The sequence below is a fragment of the Sphaeramia orbicularis genome, chromosome 7 (genome assembly GCF_902148855.1).
Source record: "Sphaeramia orbicularis chromosome 7, fSphaOr1.1, whole genome shotgun sequence".
NCBI classification, from domain to species: domain Eukaryota; kingdom Metazoa; phylum Chordata; class Actinopteri; order Kurtiformes; family Apogonidae; genus Sphaeramia; species Sphaeramia orbicularis.
This window is the reverse complement of record NC_043963.1, coordinates 1,825,205-1,850,942: the sequence shown is the minus strand read 5'-3', so window position 1 is coordinate 1,850,942 and position 25,738 is coordinate 1,825,205. Positions and strand designations below refer to the sequence as shown.

General features: G+C 39.0%; 1 protein-coding gene across 6 annotated transcripts; it reads left to right on the top strand.

Annotated features, from left to right (window-relative positions):
• Positions 1-1,982: 1,982 nt before the first annotated feature.
• Positions 1,983-25,738, top strand: LOC115422263 (tumor protein D54-like). 6 transcript variants are annotated; one of them, XM_030138506.1, is made up of 9 exons: positions 1,983-2,194; positions 5,986-6,143; positions 6,303-6,451; positions 13,174-13,221; positions 18,182-18,283; positions 19,645-19,671; positions 23,640-23,681; positions 23,953-24,001; positions 24,128-25,738. In XM_030138506.1, exons 1-9 carry the CDS (start codon positions 2,176-2,178, stop codon positions 24,212-24,214), a joined length of 681 nt encoding a protein of 226 aa, XP_029994366.1. In that variant the 5' UTR covers positions 1,983-2,175; the 3' UTR covers positions 24,215-25,738. The 6 variants fall into 6 exon arrangements, with proteins under 6 accessions (XP_029994366.1, XP_029994365.1, XP_029994368.1 ...); XM_030138505.1 differs by having other exon boundaries at positions 23,637-23,681; XM_030138508.1 differs by lacking the exon at positions 13,174-13,221.

Below are 25,738 nucleotides of genomic sequence, written 5' to 3'. Positions count from 1 at the left end.
TAGATTTAATTTACAGATAGCAATTTAATTAATTATGTGGATGATCATTAAAGCTCAGAGTAAATTTAAAGGTTATTATGTCAGAAAAAGGGAGGTTTTCAGTCAAATCTATTATTAACTGAACATAAAAGACCCACCTGGTACTGAAAAGCTGACAAACTGCATTTGACCTGAATGATTTCAGTTAACTGATTAGTGTAAGAATGAATGTATAATGTCCCTGTTAAATAAACCAATAAAATCAAAAATAAAAATGAAATGTGTTTTTACAGTGTTAGTAAATATTTCAGATCAGAAGAAGCTTTTGGTCCCTGGAGTCTGTTTAGGCCACAGGTGTCAAACATGTGGCCCGGGGGCCAAATCCGGCCCGCTAAAGGGTCCAGTCTGGCCCTTGGGACAAATTTGTGAAATGCTAAAATCCCACAAAGATATTAACAGTCACTTTAGCTCAGGTTCCTCATTCAAATCAATTCAATCTCAAATGGGTCAGATCAGTAAAATACTACCCAATAACCTATAAATACTCATAACTTCAAATTTTTATCGATGTAAATGTAAATATTTTCATGTATTTACACTAAAACAAAGTATAATTTCGCAAAAAATGTGAATAACCTGAAATGTCTTTAGAGAAGTAAGTGCAATTTCAACAATATTCCACCTGTTACTAAATGTTTTGTGTATTTGTAGACCTACTGTGATCTGTAAGTTATATATAATGTACATGTGTAAATGATAAACTGAAGCATGATATTGTTAAAATTACACTTATTTTTTCAGTTTGTTCATGTTATTCACAATGTTTGAAAGGACTGTTTGTAGATGTAAACATTTTCATAATGTAAATTTACTTTTTTTGCTCTAAAACATAGAGAAAAGTTTGGAGTTGACATTATTTTTTATTATTCTGTTATTATTTGACTGGTTCGGCCTACTGCAGATCAAATTCAGCTGAATGTGGAACTGAACTAAAATGAATTTGACACCTTTGTTTTAGGCCTTTAAGAGTTAAACCTCCTGTCCTGACAATAAAGTCCAGCATTTTCATTGGTCTGTAAATGACAAATATTTATTCATTCATTCATTTTCTGAACCCGCTTTATCCTCACTAGGGTCACAGGTAAATGACAAATATCCACATAATAAATAATAAATTACAGATGATAGAAAAAAGATAATAAATAATAGATACCGTAATAGGTTCTAGATATTAGATCATGGATCACAGGTGTCAAACATGTGGCCCGGGGGCCAAATCTGGCCCACCAAAGGGTCCAGTCCGGCCCGTGGGATGAATTTGTGAAATGTAAAAATTACACTGAAGATATGAACAATCAAGGGTGTTCAATCTAAAGTGGGTCAGACCACTAAAATATTATCATTATAACCTATAAATAATGGAAAAAAGCAATTTTTTCTTCTTTTTGTTTTAGGGTCAAAAAAGTAAAAGTACACAAAAATGTTTACATTTACAGACTGGCTTTTCACAAAATATGAACAACCTGAAATGTCTTAAGAGAAGTATGTAGTATTTTAACAATATTCTGCCATTTATCAAATGTTTTGTAAATTTGTGTATCTGTAGATCCACTGTGATCTGTAAGTTGTGATGCAGATGTATAAATGATAAACTAAGGTGTAATATTGTTAAAAATTACACTTATTTTTCTTAAGAATTTTCAGGTTGTTCATATTTGTTCGTGTTACGTTCAAGTACGGTTCATAGATGTAAACATTTTAATTACGGAATTTTACTTTTTCACTCAAAAACATAGAGAAAACTTTGGCGTTGATATAATTTCTAAGTTCTTATCCTGTTGTTTACATTATTTTACTGGTCTGTCCCACTTTAGATCTTTCAGGAACAGTTGTTTGGTGGTGCTCTTCGGCTCTGTACTCCCTCCCTCCACCAGGAGGCGCCGGCGCCCCTCGGAGCCGCTGTCCGGCCTCTTCTGTGCGCATGCGCAGAAGCAGCGGGGCTGAACTGGCTGTTGGCTGTTTGTGTTTGGACCGGAGCGCACACTGTTCGGATCCTCACCTCGACTTTCCGTCACTTTCTCTGGGCTCAGGCCGTGAAGCAGCAGGATTTCCCGCACCGCTCGAACCGGCTCTGCGCACCTCACCGCGGATCCAGCCGAAGACCCGGACCAGGGACCGAGCTCCGACTGCGACGCCATGGACCCCGCCAGCCAAGGTAGCGTTAGCCTAGCACAGTTAGCATAGCAGCGGCCTCCGGGCGACACTCACCCGGGTTAAGAACCGTGTCCCCGGGAGAGCGAGTCTGGAACCGGTTCAAGAAGACTTTACTGAGGAGTTTAGAGCCGAAAAACGGTGATAAAAGAGCCGAGAAGAGGAGCGGATAGGCCGGCCTAGGAATGACAGGAGGCGGATCAGGTTTCCGAACTTCCCCCGGAATTCAGGTTTAACTACGAAAAACAGGCTTTGAGTTAGGGTTAAATACGAAAAACGGGCTGTAATTCAGGGTTAAATACGAAAAACAGGCTTCAAGTCAGATTTAAATATGAAAAGCAGGCTTTAAGTAAGGTTTACAGACGACAACTAGGCTTTAATTCAGGTTAAATAGGAAAACCAGGCTTTAAGACAGGTTTAAATACGACAAACAGGCTGTAAGTCAGGTTTACAGATGAAAAAACAGGCTTTAATTCAGGTTTACAGACAAAAAACAGGCTTTAAGTCAGGTTAAATATGAAAAACAGGCTTTAAGTCAGATTTACAGATGAAAAACAGGCTGTAATTCAGGTTTAAATACAAGAGACAGGCTTTAATTCAAGTTTTATAAGAGAAACAGGCTTTAATTCAGGTATAAATATGAAAAACAGGCTTCAATTCAGGTTTATATAAATGTAATCTTAAACCCACATGAAATAAACATAAAATAAATCCAAAATATGACTGTTTGTTTCTGTAATTTCACTTTAAACCCTTCTTTAAACTGCAGTCTTAGTCGAACCCAGACTAATGAACCAAACTGAACCTTTTATTTCAGTAAATAAAGCTAAAATCTGCTTTAATCTGACTGTGAAAACCAGACTGAAGTGGAAATATGAACTAAAGGAGAATGTGGACTGCAGAGGGTTGGGTTTCATTCCAGATCAGATCTGCAGCCATGGCGGCAGGTGTGGAATGACGTGCTATGCAGTGGGTGTGGCCATAGTTGGTCGGGCGTACAGACTAGTCAGAGCGTTGGTAATAAACAGGTTAGATCAGGGCTGTCAAACTCATTTCAGTTCAGTTCTACATTCAGCCCAGTATGCTCTGCAGTGGGCCAGACCAGTAAAATAATAACAATGAAAAAAGTTAAATTAAATTATGATAATGTGTATGTCTACAAAGTTTCCTTAAAAATCCGAATAATAGGAACAACTTGAAATGTCTTGAGAAAAAAAAGTGCAATTTAAAAAATATTCTGCCTCAGTTTATCGTTTACACGTGTACATTATAACGTACAGATCACGGTGGGTCTACAAATACACACAACATTTAATAACAGAATGTTGGTAAAATTGCATTTACTTTTCTTAAGACATTTCAGGTTGTTGATATTTGTTCAGGTTATTCAAATTTTTTGTAAAAGTATAGTTTGTTAATGTAAACATTTTCATGTAAATGTACTTTTTTACACCAAAACAATAAGAAAATTTGCTGTTGTCATTATTTATATGATGTTATGATAATATTTTACTGCTCTGATCCACTTGAGAACTAATTGGTCCGTATGCATCTGTATGTGGAACCTGAGTTAAAATGATTTTGACACCATTGATTGTTAATATCTTCAGTGTAATTTTTGCATTTCACAAATTCATCCCACGGGCTGGACTGGACCCTTTGGTGGGCCAGATTTGGCCCCCGGGCCACATGTTTGACACCTGTGGGTTAGATGAACCTGGTGATGTCATCCACTGGTAAACGGATAAACAACGTCTGACCTCAGCCTGAAACTCACCGCCGTGGAAGGCGCTGAGTCATTGTCCTGTCAATCAATAACCTGAGGGTGGGGTCAGATCGGGTGGACACTCCAAGGCAGATGTTGTTGTTGTGGTGAAACAGCTGGACCTGCAGATAATTTTCCAACATGAAGTGGCTCTCCAACACCAAACCAACCACGATTCACAACTCTCACACATGCACGCCCTTTATTTTCCTCCTCTTTAAAATAAAAGAACCTGAAGAATCCTCAAGATTCACATCTGGAGGAGCGAAGTTTTGAAGTGTGACCCTTGTGGAGATTAGGGGTGTAAGAACATATCGATTCTGCAATATATTGCGATATTTCATTTCACAATACTGTACTGATATTAAAAAGTACTGTATCGATTTTTTTAGGTATTTATTCAAATGTAAATATGACGGAGGTTCATTTTTGTCTTTTGTTTATATTTTATCTATTATTTAACACACTTTGATTAAATGTTCGTTCCTTTGTTGGGATTGAACTAAAATAATGTTCTGATGTTAGTTCTGAACTAATAGAATATGAACATTTGAACAGGATCTGAAACTGTAATGTGTGTAAAACAGAATTAAAGTTTGAACACAGGAACATTTCCAGATATAACATTAGATCTAGAGCTGTAACTGATTAATCGACAAGGTGCTTGAAGCCAATGCAGAAATTCCTGATTCGATTAATCGACTCGAATTGATTGAAGGGAGATATTCTATTGCAGTTTTCCTGAATTGAAGCTTCTTTGTGCATCACAATAAGTGTCCGTGTGAAACACAACAGTGGAACCAATGTTTAACAGCAGAGAAATGAAAGAAACAAAGCTTTGATTCAGGAGAATTGTGGTTGAATGATTTTTTTGGATCACTTTTAGTCAATTAATCAGTTGCAGCTCTAATTAGATCCTGTTGTGATCAAATAATGTGTTTAGTATTTGTGCAGATTTCTGGTGTAATTAAATTCTTCAAGGAAATAATCATTTAAAAAAAAAAAGAAACAAACAAAAATGTGCCTTTTTAACAGTATCATGACATATCGTGATATTTTGTATTGTGATCCTAGTATTGTGATTTGTATTGTATCGGCAGATTCTTGCTGACACACAGCCTTAGTGGAGATAATCTGATAATCCAGATTATCCAATCTGATATATGTGAAACATGAACAGCAGGAAAAAATGAAGTTGAATGGAAAAAACAGCTTCTCTAAACCACACCGATCATATTTAGTTCAGAAAATATGAGATCTATGTATGTTAATTGACCGTTTTTTTAATCTGTATTAGTTTTGTTTTTGTCTGTTTTTTTGTTTTAGTTGCATTAGTCGTTTTTCCAGTCGCTTTTATGAAAGTCTTTATAGAAGTCGGTAAACATCAGATCTGATTCAACTGGATGTGTGCTCCTTGGACATCTCCCAGAATCCTTCAGTTTTTGTTGTGTTGCTGTGGCTTTTGTGGCTGGTCTTGGACCCGTTCTCTGGACGGTGGATCTCAGGTTTCTCTCCTCGTGCTTTTAAACTCTTTGCTCTAATTACCACTCTCTCTTCCATCCATTATCTCCGTTCAGCCTCTTCTGGACCACGATGGGTGTTGGTGGAACAGACACTGGATCTGAAATACGCCGGCCTTTCCACGTCACAACACACACTTTTATTTAATACCTTTTACACATGAATCCACAAAATATGAAAGTCAACAGACAACACTTCCTTTGACACTTCACGTAGATTGGAAACTTTAACTGATCTACTTTCAAAACATTTAGAAAACTGATCAAGGCACACAAGTGAATAAAATGGATTTGCAATTTACCTTTAATTCATTTATGTTCAAAATTATAACATTTTAGTAGAACTCATGTTCCAATGTGTGGGTTTCCTCAGTTTGCAGTTAAACCTTTATACTGTCCTGTGTCTCTGGCCGGCGGTCTCTGATTGGTGATTTCAAACGGGTTGTCTCTAACGGGTGGTCTTTCATGGCCGGTCTCTAACGGGTGGTCTCTCTTTCCTCGTCCTCTCAGATATCAACCTGAACTCTCCTAACAAAGGCCTCGGCGTCGACCGCTCAGACAGTCTGTCCGACGTCCCGGTGGAGGGAGCGGTGGGGAACCCGGCCAACCCCCTCCCACCAGGACTGACGGAGGAGGAGGCCGAGGAGCTGCGCACCGAGCTGACCAAGGTAAGACCTGGACCCTCTGACCCTTAAGCCTGTGGCCCTCAGACTCACACCCCCACACCCGGACCCTTAGACTTCAGACCTTTAGTCCCTGGACCCTCAGACTCCAGACCCTCAGACCCCCACACCTGGGCCAGGCTGACCTCCTGCTGCTGGTTTCAGGTGGAGGAGGAGATCAACACCCTGCGTCAGGTGTTGTCGGCCAAAGAGAGACACGCCACGGAGCTGAAGAGGAAACTGGGCCTCAGCCCCCTCAACGAACTCAAGCAGAACCTCAGTAAGAGCTGGCAGGACGTCCAGACCTCCAACGCGTAAGTGTCCACCAACATGTGTTCATGTTCAAATACAGGGACCAACCAGATCTGGACCATGTGACCACCTTAGAGTCCAGATCATATCCTTCATACACTGGGTTTCCAGTTCTGGACCGTCATCGTCAGTGTGTTTATTCCAGTCTGTGTTCCTCATTCTTTTCTTCTTTTCTTCTCTAACGTGTTGGTTTTAGTTTTTTTAACCTGCAGAGTTTATGGAACATGTTTGTGGAAACCAATAATAATTTAATACTGGTCAATAATATAAGAATGTTGGCCATTTAGAAATGTAAGGAACAGTGATGGAATACGGTGACAATAATCTAAGTTCTTCCATTATTTGCTCTGCAGTAGTAGAATCTGCAGCAGATCATGGACTAACACATAAACACAGCTGCATTTGTCCCAAATTGATGATTTATTTTGCAGTTTTTGTGCAAAAAATAGACACAGTGGATGGAGTAGTCCACATGGTCCTATCAGCTAGTTACCAAACACACCTCACACTAATACTAGTACTAGTACTACTACTACCACTACTACTGCTACCATCACTATTACTATTACTACTACTAGAACTACTATTACCACTACCACCGCTGCTATTACTATTACCACTACTACTACTACTACTACTATTACCACTACCACCGCTGCTATTACTACTACTACTACCACCACCACCACTACTACTACTATTACCACTACTACTACTACTATTACCACTACTACTACTATTACCACTACTACTACTATTACCATTACTACTACTACTACTACTACTACTACTATTACCACTACTACTACTACTATTATTACTACTATTACCACTACTACTAGTACTTCTACTACTACTATTACCACTACTAATACTACTACTACTACTATTACCACCACTACTACTACTACTGTTACCACTACTACTACTACTACTACTATTACCACTACTACTGCTACTACTATTACTACTACTATTACCACTACTACTACTACTACTACTACTACTACTATTACCACTACTACTACTACTATTACCACTACTACTACTACTACTACTACTATTACCACTACTACTACTACTACTACTATTACCACTACTACTACTACTATTACCACTACTATTACTACTACTATTACCACTACCATTACTGCTACTACTACTACCACCACCACTGCTACTACTACTGCTATTACCACTACTACCACTACTACTACTAGTACTACTACCACCACTGCTACTACTACTACTGCTATTACCACTACCACTAGTACTACTATTACTACTACTACTATTACCACTACCACCGCTGCTACTACTGCTACTACTACTACTACCACTACCACCACCACTATTACTATTACTACTACTACTACTACTACTACTATTACTACTACTAATACTACTACTACTACTATTACCACTACTACTACTATGACTACTATTACCACTACTACTACTACTACTACTACTATTACCACTACTATTACCACTACCACTACTGCTACTACTACTACCACCACCACCGCTACTACTACTGCTATTACCACTACTACTACTAGTACTACTACCACCACTGCTACTACTACTACTGCTATTACCACTACCACTAGTACTACTATTACTACTACTACTATTACCACTACCACCGCTGCTACTACTGCTACTACTATTACTACCACTACCACCACCACTATTACTATTACTACTACTACTACTACTACTACTACTATTACTATTACTATTACTGCTATTACCACCTCCACTACTACTACTATTACTGCTATTACCACCTCCACTACTACTACTACTACCACTACCACCACTCCTGCGACTACTACTACCAGTACCACCACCACTATTACTATTACTACTACTACTACCACCACCGCTACTACTACTACTGCTATTACCACTACCACCATTACAACTACTACTACTACTACTACTACTATTACTACCACCATTGCCACTACTACTACTCCTGCTATTATTACTGTTGCTACTACTACCACTACTACTACTACTACTACTACTACTACTACTACTACTATTATTACTGTTACTGCTAATAATCAAAATTCTGCACAAGTACAACAACACAACCCATCACCCACACATTAAACCTCCACAAACCAGTGGAACCGGTCTGGACAAAACTGGACTGGGTTTAAGAGAACTGGAACCGGTCAGGGCAGAACTGGACTGGGTTTAAGAGAACTGGAACAGGTCTGGACAGAACTGGACGGGGTTAAATAGATCACCTGTGGATCTGTGAGTCTCATATTTCTTCGTTTGCATTTCGCGGTTCTCCGTCTGGTTTCCTTGTGTTTACTCTCTCACGCTCTGACCTGAATTCGTGTCTAAAACCTTCTAACACGTCTGAGGGGGTTTGAGCCCATGTTTAACTTTGGTTCTGGACAAACATGGTTGTTGTAAGCAGCACTGACAGTCGACGCTTCATCAGAGGTTCCAAAACCAGCCTGGTGTTGGTTCAGTTCTGTCAGAGGCCTGTTTGAGCCCGGTAGCACCGAGGTGGGATCGACTGTGTGGGTTCAGGAACAGTCTGCGTTTGTCTGTTCAGACCTGACATTCACCTGTTACTGTCTGATTAGCAGGGTTCTTAAGGTGGAATCAAACGGGGTTCTTAAGGTGGACCCAAACACTGCGACACTGGTGTGAAACGGACTCAAAGGATCAGTTTGGTTTGAGTTTTTACGACTGTTATAGTTTTATTTTACTTTGATATGGATGACCATTGACCATGAGTGGGTGAGTTTTTGAGGTTTTATGAGGAAAAGCATTGATTCATATAGTCCTGAACAATGTAGGTCAGGGGTGTCCAATCCTGGTCCTCAAGACCTGCTCTCCTGCATGTTTTAGATGTTTCCTTCATTATCAGTCTTCTGCAGAGCTTGACCATAGGCTGATCATTTGAATCAGGAGTGTTGGAAGAGGCATACATCTAAAACATGCAGGATAGTGGAGGACCAGGGTTGGACAGCCCTGATGTAGGGGTTAGAAACTGACCATGGAATGAGCTGATACAGAAGGATTTTACATATCATATGTTCCACTGTCTAGTCCTGAAACAAGAGAATGTAGAACACAGAACCTGTTACAGTGTTTATGTTCAGACACTACAGAAGACGGGATGGTTTAACACTTTCAGTGCCACGGGCCGATCAGATCGGCTTTGGAGAACACGCCACATTTGTGTACAAACAAACCATCCACCCCCATTTCTTTCTCACATTTCGATGACGTTCTTTCTGTGTCCCCCTTTTGAGACCAAGCAGACGGGAATTTGAGGTCACGCGACCGAATAATATTTTTATATCTTTTTAATGTTTCTTATTCTCCGGTGTTTCATCAGAGGGAGCCCTCCATGCCGGGGGGCGGCTGTGGACTCCGGGGGCTGTGGCGCCTTCTCTCACTGGGGTCCGCTCCTTTCTGGTGGGTGGGGGTCCCAGTTGGCCCTCTCCCACTAGTTGGGATGCGGGGCTGTGTTGCTGGTGCCTGGTCGCCGGGGTCGGCGGCTGCATCCTGGTGCGGATGGCTCCCTGAGACAGCGCCTCCTAAACTGATGTTTTACTTTTACTTGTACATTTTTGTTCTGGTCTACCCGTGCTCAGTCAGTCTTCTTAAGTATGTGTGAGCTTGTGGGTTAGTGTGTGTGTGTGTGTGCGGGTGAGTGGGTGGGTGTGGGTGGGGGGCGGTACTGATTTTTAAATTGATATGTAAAGCACTTTGTGCTACAGTTTTTAATGTATGAAAAGTGCTATATAAATGAAGATGATGATGATGATGATTATTATTATTATTATTATTATAAATTATGCAAATTACGATCAATAATGAATCGGCTGCGTCCGGTGCGTTTTGAATCTAATCAGCAATCGGTCGGATGTTACCGAGCGGTTTCCTGCAGGATTCTTCAGATATTATAAAAACGACGCGAAATACTGAAAAACGGCCAAATTCTGTGGCACTTTTAAGGCTTATTAGCCCCTTAACTGTCTGGCACTTAAAGAGTTAAGAAACCAAATATTTAATTAAGGTATTGGAAAGGAAAGGATGTCTGTCCTCTGAACGTCCAAATATGGTCATATCTGATGACCATGTAAAGATCAATAACTGTATTTTACACCAATTATTGACATGGATTGATAGGATTAGTGGATCAGCAGGTATTAAACAGTTCAGATCAGTAGATGGTTCTGGTGTCTGATAGTTCTGGTCTTGCTGGTCTTTGGTTCATACATGTGCATATTGACCTGGATGTACCATCTGTGTTTTCGTGTGTTCAGACCCACACACATGCAGGCCATATCTATGTCTTGTGTGTGTTTTATATATATATATATATATATATATATATATATTGCATATATATATTGTGTATATATATATATGTGTATATATATATATATATATATATATATATATATATATATATATATATACTGTGTATATATAATATATTGTGTGTGTATATATGTATATATATATATATATATATATATACTGTATATATATATATATATATATATATATATATATATATATACTGTATATACTATATATATATATATTATTATATATATATATATATATATACTGTATATGTGTAAAATCTGGTAAATCTCCATGTGGACACTCATGTGCTGGGTCTGACCTGTTACCAGATGGTGGGAGGTGGAAGAGGAGTCACATGACTGCGACGTCCACGGACATGAACGGGTCTGAGTGTGTGGTTCTGTTCCGTCTCATTCAGGACGTGATGTGGACGTGGGCAGATGGAACGGCGCTGAGTGGGGGGGGGGGGGTGTGTCTGCTTAGTACAGTGTTGTTTGTGTTGTTGTGTGTGAATGGGTGTGTTGTGGGGTCAGATGTGTCTGGGTTTACAGACCGTCCTTGTCTGGACCGGCGCTGCCTCCTGGTTCTGTCACTGGAGAACCTCTGTAGCTGGACCAACCACCACCTTCAGTATGACCCAGTTCAACAGCGACACACCTTCAGTCAGCAGTTGAATTCTACTGTTGAAAAGTCCAGTCCAGCAAAAGGAACAAAATAATCAACAAACGGCACAAAAATGGAAACAATAAATAAAATGAGCCATGTTCTCATGAAGGAAGGAATAAAGGAGACAATGTTCTTCACAATAAAAGACTGAATTAGAAGAATATGATGTGATCAGAGTAAACAGATGAACCTGGATGAGTTGGACCTTTTATTATAAATGACACTGATGTTCAGTGGAAACGCTGTGATTAATGATGGATTTGGTGAAGTTTAGGTTCTGATCAGAGCCTGGGTCCACTCATTTAAAACCACCTTTGCCTTTGGTTCCAGTCCATATTTAGGTCTCTGGATGTTCTTGTTCCGGTCCAGGACTCTGGATGTTCTGTTTCCGGTCCAGCCTCCACTTCCTGGTCTGCTCTGTTGTTTCGTCATCGTCCTGAACACACTTCCTCAGACCTCCAGGTCTTTGTGTTTCAGCCACTAATCCACTCTGTGCTCGGTGTTTGATCCGTCGATCTGTTTGGGTTTGGGTCGGTGTTTTCTCTGTTTCCTTTCATGTATTTTCAGATGTAGCTCTACAGATGGACGCTGACAACACTGACCTCATTTACACTGATCCTCTGATCAGTATCTGATTATTATTGATCATGTAAACAGTCTAATCTGATCTGTTCAATCACATAACAGCATCTTTATCCTGTTTGATTTCCTTCTTCTTTTCATCATCTTTTCTTGTTTTGTCTTTGTTTTCTCATCTTGTTTTGTTTTCGTTAAATTTTTTGGTGTTTTTGATATGATTTTCATTTAGTTCATTTCATTTATCTAATTTTTTTTCTTGTGGTGAAGAAGGTAAATCTCAGATATTACTGTGTTTTTGTGTAGTTTTGTCCTTGTTTTTCTTTGTTTTTTTCTGTTTTTGTCTTGTGTTTGTATTTTTTTTAACTCATTTCCATCTACTTTTTGTCACATTTTGTTGTTTGTCTCATTTTTGTCTTTTTCATCTAAATTTCATGTTCTCTGGCTCATTTTTGTTTTGATTTTTATCTTGAGTTTTTCTCTTTTGTCTTTGTTTTCCCTTCTTGTTTTGGTTTTTATTTTCAGTGTCATCACTACATATGTATGAACTCTGAAATAAATCTGATAAAGGACTGAACCATCTAAACCAGGGTTTATCAATAAATGAATGTAAATGCATCAGATGTGATTATTAACAATTACTGGATTTATATGATCATGTAAACTGACTCAGTGTTTAATGACAAATTGATGTTTTCATCCTGTTGAAACAGTTATCGCTTTGATTTTTCAGCTTTTTATTGCACTTTGCGTTGGTGCAAAATCAGCAAAATTTAAGGAACATTAAAAAGAACTAACAGCCAAAAACTGAAATCTTAATGAAATGTGTAGTCTCTCCTTTTTTCTGACTAAACCTTTGCTTCTAGACTGGTCTGAAATAGTTTTCTACATGTGTATTATTACTATGATGTGAGAACCATATTTAGATGTTTTTCAGTCCAGATATGGTCCCTCTGGAGTAAATGTCAAATGACCTGTTTAGTACTATATCCTGCAGAGTCCGTCCTGCGTTCCCATGTGGATGTTGTTCATATTTGTCTTGTCATGTCAGTGCGTTGTGTGTAAATGCGTCGGTGCAGTGAAGACATTTGTGTTGATCATTCTCCTGCTGTTGTGTCTTCAGATATCTGTCTGCATCTGCCACTTTGGAAGACATTACCCGATCCGAAGCGTGAGTTCACCCCTCTCTCTTTTCTGTTTTTGGTTTGTTTTGTTTTTTGTAGAAGAGCTAAGGTTTCTTTCAGTTTGCTTTTGTTTTTGGGGAAGCTTTCGCACTGTCCATGCTTTGGCTCTGTTTTACTTTGGCTCATCTGATGGTGAAGGAAACTGCTTTACTTTACATGTTTGGAATGAGCCTTTTGGGCTTTTAATGGTCATATGTACATCTGACCTGGGGTCTGCCCTAGACCCAGACTCACAAAGGCCTTCAGGAGTTCATCTACATCACAGGTGTCAAACATATGGCCTGGGGGCCAAAACTGGTCCCATCCCACCTGTCAAAGGGCCCAATCCCGCCCTCCAAAGGGCCCAATCCCACCCGCCAAAGGCGTCCAGTCCCACCTGCCAAAGAGTCCAGTCCTGCCCGTCAAAGGGTCTAATCCCACCCTCCAAAGGATCCAATCCTGCCCACCAAAGGTGTCCAGTCCCACCCATCAAAGGGTCTAATCCTACCCTCTAGAAGGTCTAATCACACCCTCCAGAGGGTCCAATCCTTCCTGTCAAAGGGTCTAATCCTGCCCCACACAGGGTCCAATCCCGCCCACCAAAGGCGTCTCGTCCTGCTTGTCAAAGGGTTTAATCCCGCCATCCAAAGGGTCTAATCCCACCCATTAATGCAAAAATAATACTGAAGATATTACTAATCATTTTAGTTCAGGTTCCATATTCAAACCAATTCCATCTCAAGTGGGTCAGACCAGTAAAATACTGTCATAATAACTACAGGGTTGGACAAAATAATGGAAACACCTTCACCTCAAGATGATAATGCCCCAATCCATACAGCTAGAATTGTTAAAGAATGGCATGAGGAACATTCTAATGAAGTTGAGCATCTCGTATGGCCGGCACAGTCCCCAGACCTCAACATTATTGAGCATTTATGGTCAGTTTTAGAGATTCAAGTAAGACGTCGATTTCCACCGCCATCGTCTCTAAAAGAGTTGGAGGGTATTCTAACTGAAGAATGGCTTCAAATTCCTTTGGAAACAATTCACAAGTTGTATGAATCAATACCTCGGAGAATTGAGGCTGTAATTGCCGCAAAAGGCGGACCTACACCATATTAAATTATATTTTGTTGATTTTTTTAAGGTGTTTCCATTATTTTGTCCAACCCCTGTATATTGTTATACTAACTACTAAAAAAAAAGTAAAATTACATGAAAATGTTGACATTTATAAAGTATCCTTTCACAGAAAATGAATGAAAATGAAAAATAACCCAATTATAAACATGAAACATCTAATGATATTTAAGTGTTATTTTACCAATATTCTGTTTGTTACTTAAGTGTTTAAATGATAAAATGAGACATAATATTCTTAAAATCAAACAAATTCTTTTCATTTCTTTTTTTTCATCATTCATGCTATTCACATTTTTTTCAAAGGACAGTTTGTAGATATAAACACTTCCATGTAATTTTACTTTTTTCACTCTAAAACAGAAAAGTTTGTAGTTGTCATTTCTGTAGATTATTAGTATTATTTTCTTATTCTGATCCACTTTAGATCATATTGGGCTGAATGTTGAATGTGATCACAACACTGTAAGCACTGGGCATGTTTGGCTTTGTTTTCTCTTAGTTTATTTTAACCACATTTTAAGTTTAGTTTTCCTGTTTTTTATATTTGTTTGTCCAGTTTTAACATGTTTAAACAACCTCTGAATTTGATTTTAAATCTGGTTTAACCATCAAATACTTAAGTTTTACCATCTTTGAGACTTGTTTTACTGAATTTTAACCATGATTTAGTTTAGTTTTAGTATCACCTTTGACTGGTTTTGCTGACTTATAGTTTGTTTAAACTATGTCTGAATTTGGGTTTAGTTTAGTTTGTGTCCATCTCCAGATTATGCCAACTTGACTGAGCTTTGATAAGTCGTGTTCATTGGTCTGAACTCTGTTGTTTTCAGAGGTTTATGTCCTGGACTCTTCATTCAGCTGGTGTCGGCCTCGGTGTGAGTCTGTTGTGTTTAGTCTGAGGGTGTGTTCACGTCTGGAGGTTGGACTTGGCTCTGGTTCTGTCTTATTATGTGTATGTGTTTATGCGTTAATTGTATTTTTACTCCAGGACATGTCTATAAATTGGTCTCGGACACAGATTCTAATTCTATACAGAAGGGATCTGCTGCGCCTGTCGACTAAATGCAGACTAAAAGGTGGTCCGTGATATTCTAAGTTTAGTCGTCCCAGACTTAAGGTCAACCAAACACCGGACCTTTTCCAAGGCTGTCATTAAGACCAGAGTACCGGTTCATGCAGTTCATCTCAGCCTTTACCTTTGGTCATGTCTGTTTTTATCGAAGGAAACCCTGGGTTTAGATGAAACCTGTGGGGCTTACCTGTTCAGAGTCCACATTGATGGTTTGAAATGCACTGTAGTGGTCTGGCGTGGTGGTACAGGGCCTGGGTACCAGCCTTTGAGCCGGTCTGTGTTCTATATGTCAATGTGAGCTCAGGGTATCTGGGTTGGATTTGAACACCAGCCCACGGTGGAGCTGTAAGACCTGAAGCCACCCCACCACACCCAGACTGGTCCACAAACCGCCGCTGCCTTTCTCAAACACTGGTGAAACTCCGGAACAGGACCAGAGTCAACATGTCCAGGTCTTAATTTGATAAGACGTGGTTTGGTTCAGCTCATAGACTCATGGTGTCAGGGTTAAATCCTGTCCTGTTCCAACTGATTTGGTGTTCTACCCGACTGAGTCCACCTTTAACCCTTTAACCCCTGAGCCCTGATTAAAGGTAAAGGTTCACATATTAACCCTTTAACCTTTGACACTAGAGTAGGGCTGGGTGATATGGAAAAAAAATCATATCAGGATAATTTTTTTCATATCAGATGATATCGATGTGTATCATGATATAAATTAAATCACTATTTTTGTGCCACTTAAATTTTCTGTTACTCATATGTTAGTTGTAAAGACATCAGAAGGTTATTTTGGATTTAAATGTAATTTATTTTCTGTCAGTTGTTTAATGTTCTTCAGCACAACTGTCATGTTCAACCTCTATTTCAGATCAATAAAACAGGTACATATTGTGTACGTTCTGCTTCAAGGTTCATGTGGAAAGGTAATAAAATGGATAAGTGTATATACGTGCATACATACATACATATATATATATATATATATATATATATATATATATAAATTTTCCATTCAAACATGTAAACAAACCCTTTGATAAATAATCCACCTGTCCCTCATTTGTTGACACTGTACAGACCCATATTTAAATGCAGATGCAGTTCATATTGTGTTCAGTCTAATGTGTTTCATATCTGTCCAGTCTCAGTGCTGGAGTGTGTACTGAAGGGCTTCATGGGGGTGTCACAGAAAAATCTGGTGGCATTTCACTGAGTAGAAGCAGACAGTCCCTAAACCTTGGCTCACTAACTGGCTCCTCATTGGAGGTTCTGTGGTCAGCTGATGGTTAAGGACCATTTGTTTGGATGTAAACAGTTGTAGTTTCCTCTGTTTCCACAGACACAAACAGACGACATCTGAGTCTGAATGATTATTGATCGATGATCTATTGAGCAGCGAAGTGTGAATCTGTGACTGTCTGGTCAACTTTACCTCTGTGTGTGTTTGTGTTCTTCATATTCTACATGTATCTGTTGGTTCTCCTCCTATTGGACTGAAGGTTCTCAACCCAAACGGTTCCACCTACTGTTCATTAACCCGGTCGTCCCAGTTCTGGGTCACATGTTCTCCTGATGGAACACTCATGACCTCCTGCTTCAGTCCAAACATTAGTGTGTGTGTGTTTGTTTGTGTGTGTGTGTGCTGCGCTGCTCTTACACCTGTGCTGTGGGCGTCGACCTAACTTGCTGTGGCTCTGCTGTGATTGGTTCAGTGCTGTGCTTCTTAAATATGATTGGCTGTTCTTATTTCTGTCAAAACATGAATGAATGAGTTCTATTGTCTCATGTCTGTATGGAGGAAAAGTTATATTGCGTTATATATTGTTATCATTTTATATATTGTTATCATGTTATCGCCCAGCCCTAATCTGGAGGTAAGGGGGTGAAGTGTCTTGCCCAAGGACACAACAGTACATGACTAGGACAGAGCAGGATTCGAACTGCCAACCCTTTGGTTATGAGACAACCCGCTCTGCCTCCTGAGCCACGGCCGTCCCATTAAGTGTTTTCAGTAAAAATATGTCCATTAAATGTCCATTTTTATGACACACTGGGTGTTATGTCATGATGACTTTTTGGTCGGAACATTCCAGGAACTATTTTACAGATGAAACGTTTGTTCAAGCTCAGAATAAACAGAAGTAAACTGAAACAAAACGTTGAAACATCTGGAGGTGTTTGAACTGAGACCGCTGATATAAATGTAATTATCAGTGAACCACTCAGACCTGGTGGGTTTTATCACATGTGTCTGAGGTGGAAAATAATGGACGGATCGTATCTGTTCACAGAACTCTACAAAACCTCATTTCAGGTTGGATTTAGATGGACGTGTGTGGTTTAAGACTTAAAGCCATGTCCGATTATTCGCCCAGGTCATGAAACCAGACGTTTGTATCAGTCTGTATGAAACAACTGTCCAGTATTTGAGGTGTTTTTCTGCTTTAAACTGGTTAAAACTCATCCGTTTTTGGTCTGAGTGGAGTTGGGAATAGTTGAGCTGTTATTTCCTCAACACATTCTTTGCATTCAGTCATTTTTCTGCTTTCATCCTCATGATTTTTCCGTTTTGTAGGAGTTTTTTGTCCGTGTGATTCATTTTCCATCGTCACCTTCTGCTTTTGCTTCTTTCCTGCAGATGCTGAATAATGTGATTAAAGCACAGTTTTGGAGTTTAGTGGAAAATGCAGTCGATTTTACAGGTTCACAGGAATGTTTTAATTCTTCCTCCTCCTCCTCTTCCTCAGATATAAGAAGACTCAGGAGACGCTGTCCCAGGCTGGACAGAAGACCAGTGCTGCCCTCAACTCCATGGGCTCAGTCATTAAGAAAGGCCTCGGAGACATGAGGTACGAACCCATAAACCGACGCCGACACAACAGCAAACCAGTTTAACTCAAACACAGCAACAGAAAAACAACCCAAACACAAACAGAGGCACTAAAACTGGAAAACCCCATGTATTCAACACTTAGTTCATGACAGATTTACAACATTAAGCCAACTATTAACATTCAGCAGCAGAAAAACACAAGAAAATGCAGAGAAAAAGGCAGGTAGATAAGCAACAAATGAGTGGAAAATGAAATATAAAGAGGAAAAACAAGGAAATCTGCTATGGATATATTTATATACATGTAGATTTTAAAAACTTTGTCATTTCAAAATGAAGTAAAGCGAGGAGATGCAACAACAATAAAGATTTCTTTAAAATGTTGTTTAAGTAGATTTACTTGTTTTTCAGCTTATTAAACATAAAAATGCACACACACACTAAATAAGAGTCCAGAGTAAATAAATGTTATCATTGGAAAATAACCTGTTCCTTCCACCTCATTAGTGTTAATTATCTTCTATTGACCGAGTTCCAAAGGTTAGAACTGAAGAACCACAAGGACTAAAGAACCAAAGAGGCCTCATACAAAGGAACAACCTGTACTTTACAGCATTTACTTTGGCTTTGTTGTGTTTTTGGTGTTTTTTGTCATGTTTTCATTGTTGTTGTTGTTGTGTTTCTGTGTTTGCTGTTGTGCTTGTTGTGTTGTTGTGTTTTTTGTGTTTGTTGTCGTGTTTGTTGTGTTGTTGTCATGTTTGTTGTGTGTGTTGCATTTTTGTGGTGGTGTTTTTGTGGTGTTGTTATGGTGTTTGTAGTGTTGTTGTTGTGTTTGTAGTGTTTGTTGTGTTGTTGTGTGTGTTGTGTTGTTGTTGTGTGTTTGTTGTGTTGTTGTGTGTGTTGTATTTGTTGTTGTGTTTGTTGTGTTGTGGTGTGCATGTTGTGTTTGTTGTTGTGTTATTGTGTTTGTAGTGTTGTTGTTGTGTGTGTTGTATTTGCTGTTGTGTTTATGTTTATTATAGTGTTTGTTGTGCTGTTGTTGTGTTTGTTGTTGTGTTTTTTGTGTTTGTGGTGTTTGTTGTGTTGTGTGTGTTTGTTGTGTTGTTGTTGTGTGTGTTTGTTGTTTTGTTGTTGTGTTTGTTACATTGTGTTGTTGTGTTTTTTGTGTTGTGTTTGTTGTGTTGTTGTTGGTGTGTTTGTTGTGTTGTTGTTGTGTGTGTTTGTTGTGTTGTTGTTGTGTGTCGTGTTGTTGCTGCGTTGGTGCTGGTGTTAAGTTGTTGCTGCGTTGGTGCTGGTGTTAACTCTCTGCTGCTTGGCTCCTGCTCTAACCTCTCCTTCTTTCCGTTTGTTTTCTTGCTGCCTGGGTTTGATGTGCAGAGCTCTGCCTTTCTCTAATTCCTTTAGGTAAGATGAACATGTTCAGGTTGAGCTCCTGTTTTCAGTACAACAGAGAATTAAGGCCACGGAACCACAATAAAGATGAGCCATGCCTGTAATATGTCCATTATGGACAAGAAGGTGTCATTTAATGAGAAAAGAGTTCAAATGCAGATTATTTTATTCAACAATGTCAAACCAGGCTGTTTTACAGTAAAATGGTCTTTTTCTGCTGGACTGTTGATTTTTTTTTCTCTCTCTCTGATAGGTTTTGTGTTAAAATTGTTACTTTTCCCTCAGATGTTCAGATTTTTATATTTGAAAGTTTTATTTGTCCACATTGCAGTTTGATATTTGTTAAAAGCATTAGTTGAAGGAGTCATGTGACTTCACTGTCGGAGCTGGTTTGTGTTTTTTTACTCTTTCTTAGTCTTAGAATAATCTCAGATCAACATTAGATTAAATACTATAAATATAACCTGATGACTGTTTCAGGTGTTTAAATGGTTTATGTTCATAATAATGATCATCTGTTGTTGTCTTTACACTAGTCGCTTTTCCATTCACCCTCAAATTGCACAAATATAACTTGCGCATAAAAATTTACCGAATGGAAAAATGTCAATTTCGCCAAAAGTCTCATTTTTCGATTAAAAGTTTTTGCGCTGACAAGAGGTGGTTTTTCAGGTGTAGCGCAAATGGCAAATCATGCAAAACTGTAATGAAAGACCTTTTTTCGCAACTAGAGTCAGGTGAATTTAAAAAAAAAAAACGGATGTTGACGTACGTTACAACAAGTTTAGAAGAAGAAACGTGTCGGTATTAGGGAAGTAACAATATGAAAACTTCATATCTCAGTTATTGTGACCAAAATTATCACGGTTATCATTATTATCAATAGGGGTGTAAGAAAATATCGGTTCTACGATATTTAATTTCACAATATTGTATCAATATTAAAAAGTACTGTATCAGTATTTTTAGGTATTTATTCAAATGCAGATATTGTGGAGGTTCAGTTTTGTGTTTTTGTTTTTTCTATATATTTTCTTTATTATTATTTAACACTCTTATTAAATAATGTTAGTTCCTTTGTTGGGATTGAACTAAAATACTGTTCTCATGTTAGTTCTGAACTAACAGAATCTGAACATTTGAACAGGACCTGAAACTGTAATGTCTGTAAAATATAATTTCAGTTTGGACACAGGAACATTTTGTGATAGAACATTAGATCCTGTTCTGATCAAATAAAAATGTGTTTAGTATTTGTGCAGATTTCTGCTGTAATTCTATTCTTCAAGGAAATAATCATTAAAAAAAACTGCCTTTTTAACAGTATCATCATATATTGCATTGTGATCCTAGTATTGTGATTTGTATCGTATCGCCAGATTCTTGCCCTAATTCAAAACACAGCCCTAATTATCACGGTATTGTTAAAATGTGCTCAAAATGTTCAAAAAGTACTTATACACACACTGAAATAATATAACCAAGTTATATTTTGAAAAAACAAACAAAAAAACCCAAATAAAATAATAGGCACAATGTACTTTCTGTTGGTGGAAACATTCAAATATTAACATGTAAACATCAAACATACAAATGTGCATTAAAGATGGAACCTTACAGCCATTGTTTGACCATTTTCCAGATCAAGTTTGTGTTGAAAGTGCGGTAATCAAACGCAGTTATCATGATAATTTTAATTTAAATGGTAATACTAACCATCGGGAATTTTACCATGGTTTATCGTTATACCGGTAATTGGTACATCCCTAGTCGGTACATGTGGACATACCAGGAAACCACGTCATTGTTTAATTTAGTACGGGATAGAGGGGTAATGTATAATAATAATGAGTATATCTGTAAATGAACACTATATTTACCTGTATGTTTATGGAATGACTTCTCGTGTCATCTCGCGATAATAAATAAATAAATCATCACATTTGTGATTTAATGGAAAAACCCACATTACTCACTTCTGTTTTTTTCAACATTTAGTAAACATCGGTAAAGTTTTGCGCAGATGTCCGATGGAAAAGCGACTACAGTAAAAGAACGTCTTCACTCTTATTTTTGTACTTTCTTCTCAAATCCTCTGTTTTCCTCCTTGTTTTGGCCTTAATTATCTGTGGTCACATTTTCTGATCATCTTCTCCTCTTCTTTTCACTCGTCTGTGTTTATTCTTTTAGTTGAATGACTTCAGTGCTGACAGTAACAGAATCATCATCATCTGGACCAGGGCTGTCAAACTCATGTTAGTTCACTTCCACATTCAGCTAAATTTGATCTGCAGTGGGCCGGACCACCAAAATAAAAACATAATAATATAGAAATAATGTCAACTCCAAACTTTTCTCTATGTTTTAGAGCGAAAAAAGTAAAATTACCTGCTGAAAATGTCTCCATCTACAAACTATCCTTTCACACAATGTGAGTCACATGAAGAAACTGAAAAAATAAGTGTAATTTGAACACTATTCTGCCTCAGTTTATCATTTACACATGTACATTATAACTTACAGATCACAGTGGATCTACAAACACACACATTTAGTAACAGGCAGAATATTGTTAAAATTGTACTTCTCTGAATATTACTTCTCTGAAGACATTTCAGGTTGTTCATATTTGTTCAGGTTATTCACATTTTTTGTGAAATTATACTACTAATAATAATTTTTTATTTATAAGCGCCTTTCAAGACACCCAAGGACACTGTACAACAAGATAAAACAAAGTAAATAAAAAAAAAAAATACAAAGAAATAAACAGAGAAAAGAATAATTACAATATATCGTCTGCTTCCTGATAAAACCTGCTAAGTGATGTTTTTGGTTGGGAATAAAAACCTGCTATCTCCCCTGTTATAGCTTCAAATTTCAGTCTCTCGTGAAAGTTGTTTACATTCCATCATAAATACCAACATTAAAGGAATAGATATTTTTTTGTCATATTTCAGTTTCCTGTTTTATAAACAGTGTTTTGTTTCTCCTGTAAAATTTGCCAAAAGTCACGTAGCAGGTTTTATCAGGAAGCCAACGATATAGAAATGGAGTGTAAAAAAAAATATCAGTTCTCCAATATATCGGGATATTTTATTTCACAATACTGTATCGATATTAAAAAGTACTGTATCAATATTTTTAGGTATTTATTCAAATGCAGATATGGCGGAGGTCCATTTTTGTTTTTTGTTTTTCTTTATTGTTTATATTTTATTTATTATTATTTAACACTCTTTTATGAAATAATGGTTATTCGAAGCATCCTAAAAACACTTTTTACTGTCTGAGAGGCAGATGGTAGTTCCTTTGTTGGGACTGCACAAAAATAATGTTATGATATTTGTTATGAACTAATAGAATATGAACATTAGAGAAGGATCTTAAACTGTAATGTTTGTAAAACAGAATTTAAGTTTTAATACAGGAACATTTTGTCATATAACATTAGATCCTGTTGTGATCAAATAAAAATGTGTTTAGTATTTGTGCAGATTTCTGCTGTAATTCAATTCTTCAAGGAAATAATCATTTAAAAAAAGAAACAAACAAAAAAATTGCCTTTTTAACAGTATCGTGATATTTCATGATATATCGTATTGTGATTTTAGTATTGTGGTTTGTATCGTATCTCCAGATTCTTGCCGATACACAGCCCTAGTTATTGTGATAGTATTTTCCTGGTCCTGCCCACTTGAGATTGGTATTGGTCTGAAAGTGGAACCTGAACTAAAAGAATTAATATTGTAGTGAAATTTTTGCATTTCACAAATTCACCCCAGGGCCCAGACTGGACCCTTTGGCGGGCTGGATTTGGCCCCCAGACCGCATGTTTGACACCTGTGCTCCAGACAAACCCTCAGTATTTGAGGGACCGCTGATGCTCCAGTAAATGTTCAGTATCACAGTTGAATGTTTGATGTTTTGCATTTTAACTCTTGCGCTTCTCTGTCTCCTCTTTAACGCTTTCAAAGTAGCAACTATTCCATCCGCCACTCCATAAGTATGCCCGCCATGAGGTAATGTAACCCAGCCGCCGCCGCTGACCTTTGACCCCACTGCACTCACATATGACCCTGTTCCATGTGGTTGAATTTACAGCCCAGGTTTATCTCCTGTTCCGTCTGTTGTGTTTTATCTGTTTCAACCCTGGATCCGTCCTGTGGTTTAGTTTTTCTGTTTTACAGTGAACGTCACATAGAACAGATGGATTTAATCTGATTGTACAGGTCCTGGTGTTGTCGACGTATGAACGCGTGTGTTGTGTTCACTGTGTTTTCTGTTCTGTAGGAATTCTCCGACTTTCAAGTCCTTCGAGGATAAAATGGGGAACCTGAAGGTGAGTGAACATTTCATTTATTTTCTGTTTTTTTTACAGTATAAACCCTTTGTTTTCCTTTTTTTAATGGTATAAACCCATTGTTTTCCTTTTTTAACGGTATATCCCTGTGGTTTCGTTTTCCAGTATAAGGTGGTCGGTCCCAGAGGAAATGGCGACGCTGTGAACTCACCCACTGACTCCACCCCCACTCAGGAGAACCCTCCCTTCTGAACCGCGTCCCGCCGCCGCCGCCTTCCTCACGACCTGAGACTGTACTGTTACCACCTCACACCGAGACAGCCCTGACCTTTGACCCCTCCGGCCCCTCCCCTCCCCCCTCACAGGTCTCTAAACACCACGCGGTGGCGCCGATGGACGTCTGAGGCCCTGCCCCTTTGCCGTCTGCTGCTGCGAGGAGGCGTCCAGTTGAATAGTTTCCATCGTGGCCCCACCCTTCGACCTGTTCTTGTCCTGTTAACACTCTCGCCACCCAAAGAGGCTCCGCCTCCACCTAAACCACTGAGTTCATGTTAGATTTAGGATCTGGGCTCAAATAAGAACCGAGGATTCTGACGGGCGGCCTGAGTGCGAGCGTCCGTCCGGTGCTGGATCAGATGGACCGGAGGGACGCTGACGTAGATCTACCACCGTCAAAGCCCGTCACATGTTAACCTGCACCGACCAATAAACAGGGTTCGTCATGAAATCAATCGTTAAATAAGTTCATTCGACGTGTGGAAAAACCCAGATTAATCTGAACTCATGAGTCCGCTCACAGTCTCACTTCACGCCTTAAAAACCAAAACATAAAATGTCACATAGATCCGCTGTGACGTCATATTGGACGACGCTGAAGTGTATTCACACCTGATTGGCCCAGACTGCTGCTGTGGAACCGCCCCCCGGTTCCCAGTCCACTGGCTGTGAACGTTTAGACCGAAGTATCGAGTGGAAACTGTTCAAATCTGACGCCTTTCCACGTAAACCTGCCTCATGTTTGTCTCCTTGTCGTTGTGCGCCCGTCTGTCGGCTGACGGCCAATCAGAGCGCAGCGTCCCCCCCGCCCCCCGATCCCATCCAGCACCGACCTCCATCGGCTTCTGGTCCATCCTCACTGTGAGCACATGCTAATGCTAACGCTAATGCTAACGCTGCTGAACCCCAGACCGCTGCCCCTCGGCCTCCCTGGTCCTGGATTTATTGGACTGGGGGGGCGGGGCTGGGGAGGAGGCGGGGTCCAGGTCCAACACATCCCACTCCACCACCACATGCATGTGCACATGCCACAACCCCAGAAACACCCCAGGATGTAAAACAGAAAAACCATTTTGTATTATAAACTATTTTACACTGCTTTGCATAATGTTTTTACATAACTTTTATGGATCTGTACAAATCTATAAATATATGAACTGTGCGCTCGGCGTCGGCTCGGTTTGACGGACGTTTAAGGCCAAAGTTTGAACAAACGTCTGAGAAACTGAAGCTTTAAACCAATCAGAGACGAGAGGGAACCAGAGACGAGAGGGAACGCCAACACTTTATATACGAACAGAAACGCATTCAGCGGCGACGTCACGGGAAGGCGGGGCTTAACAAATATTCACGAAAAAAGAATCCAGCGCACGTTGGAAACACCTTTAATGAAGCAAATGCACACCTTTAATTCAGGATCAAACGGATCCAAAGTTATTGATTATTATTGGAAAAATGTCCATCAGAATAAGGCATTAATAAGGACTTAATTAGTCAAAA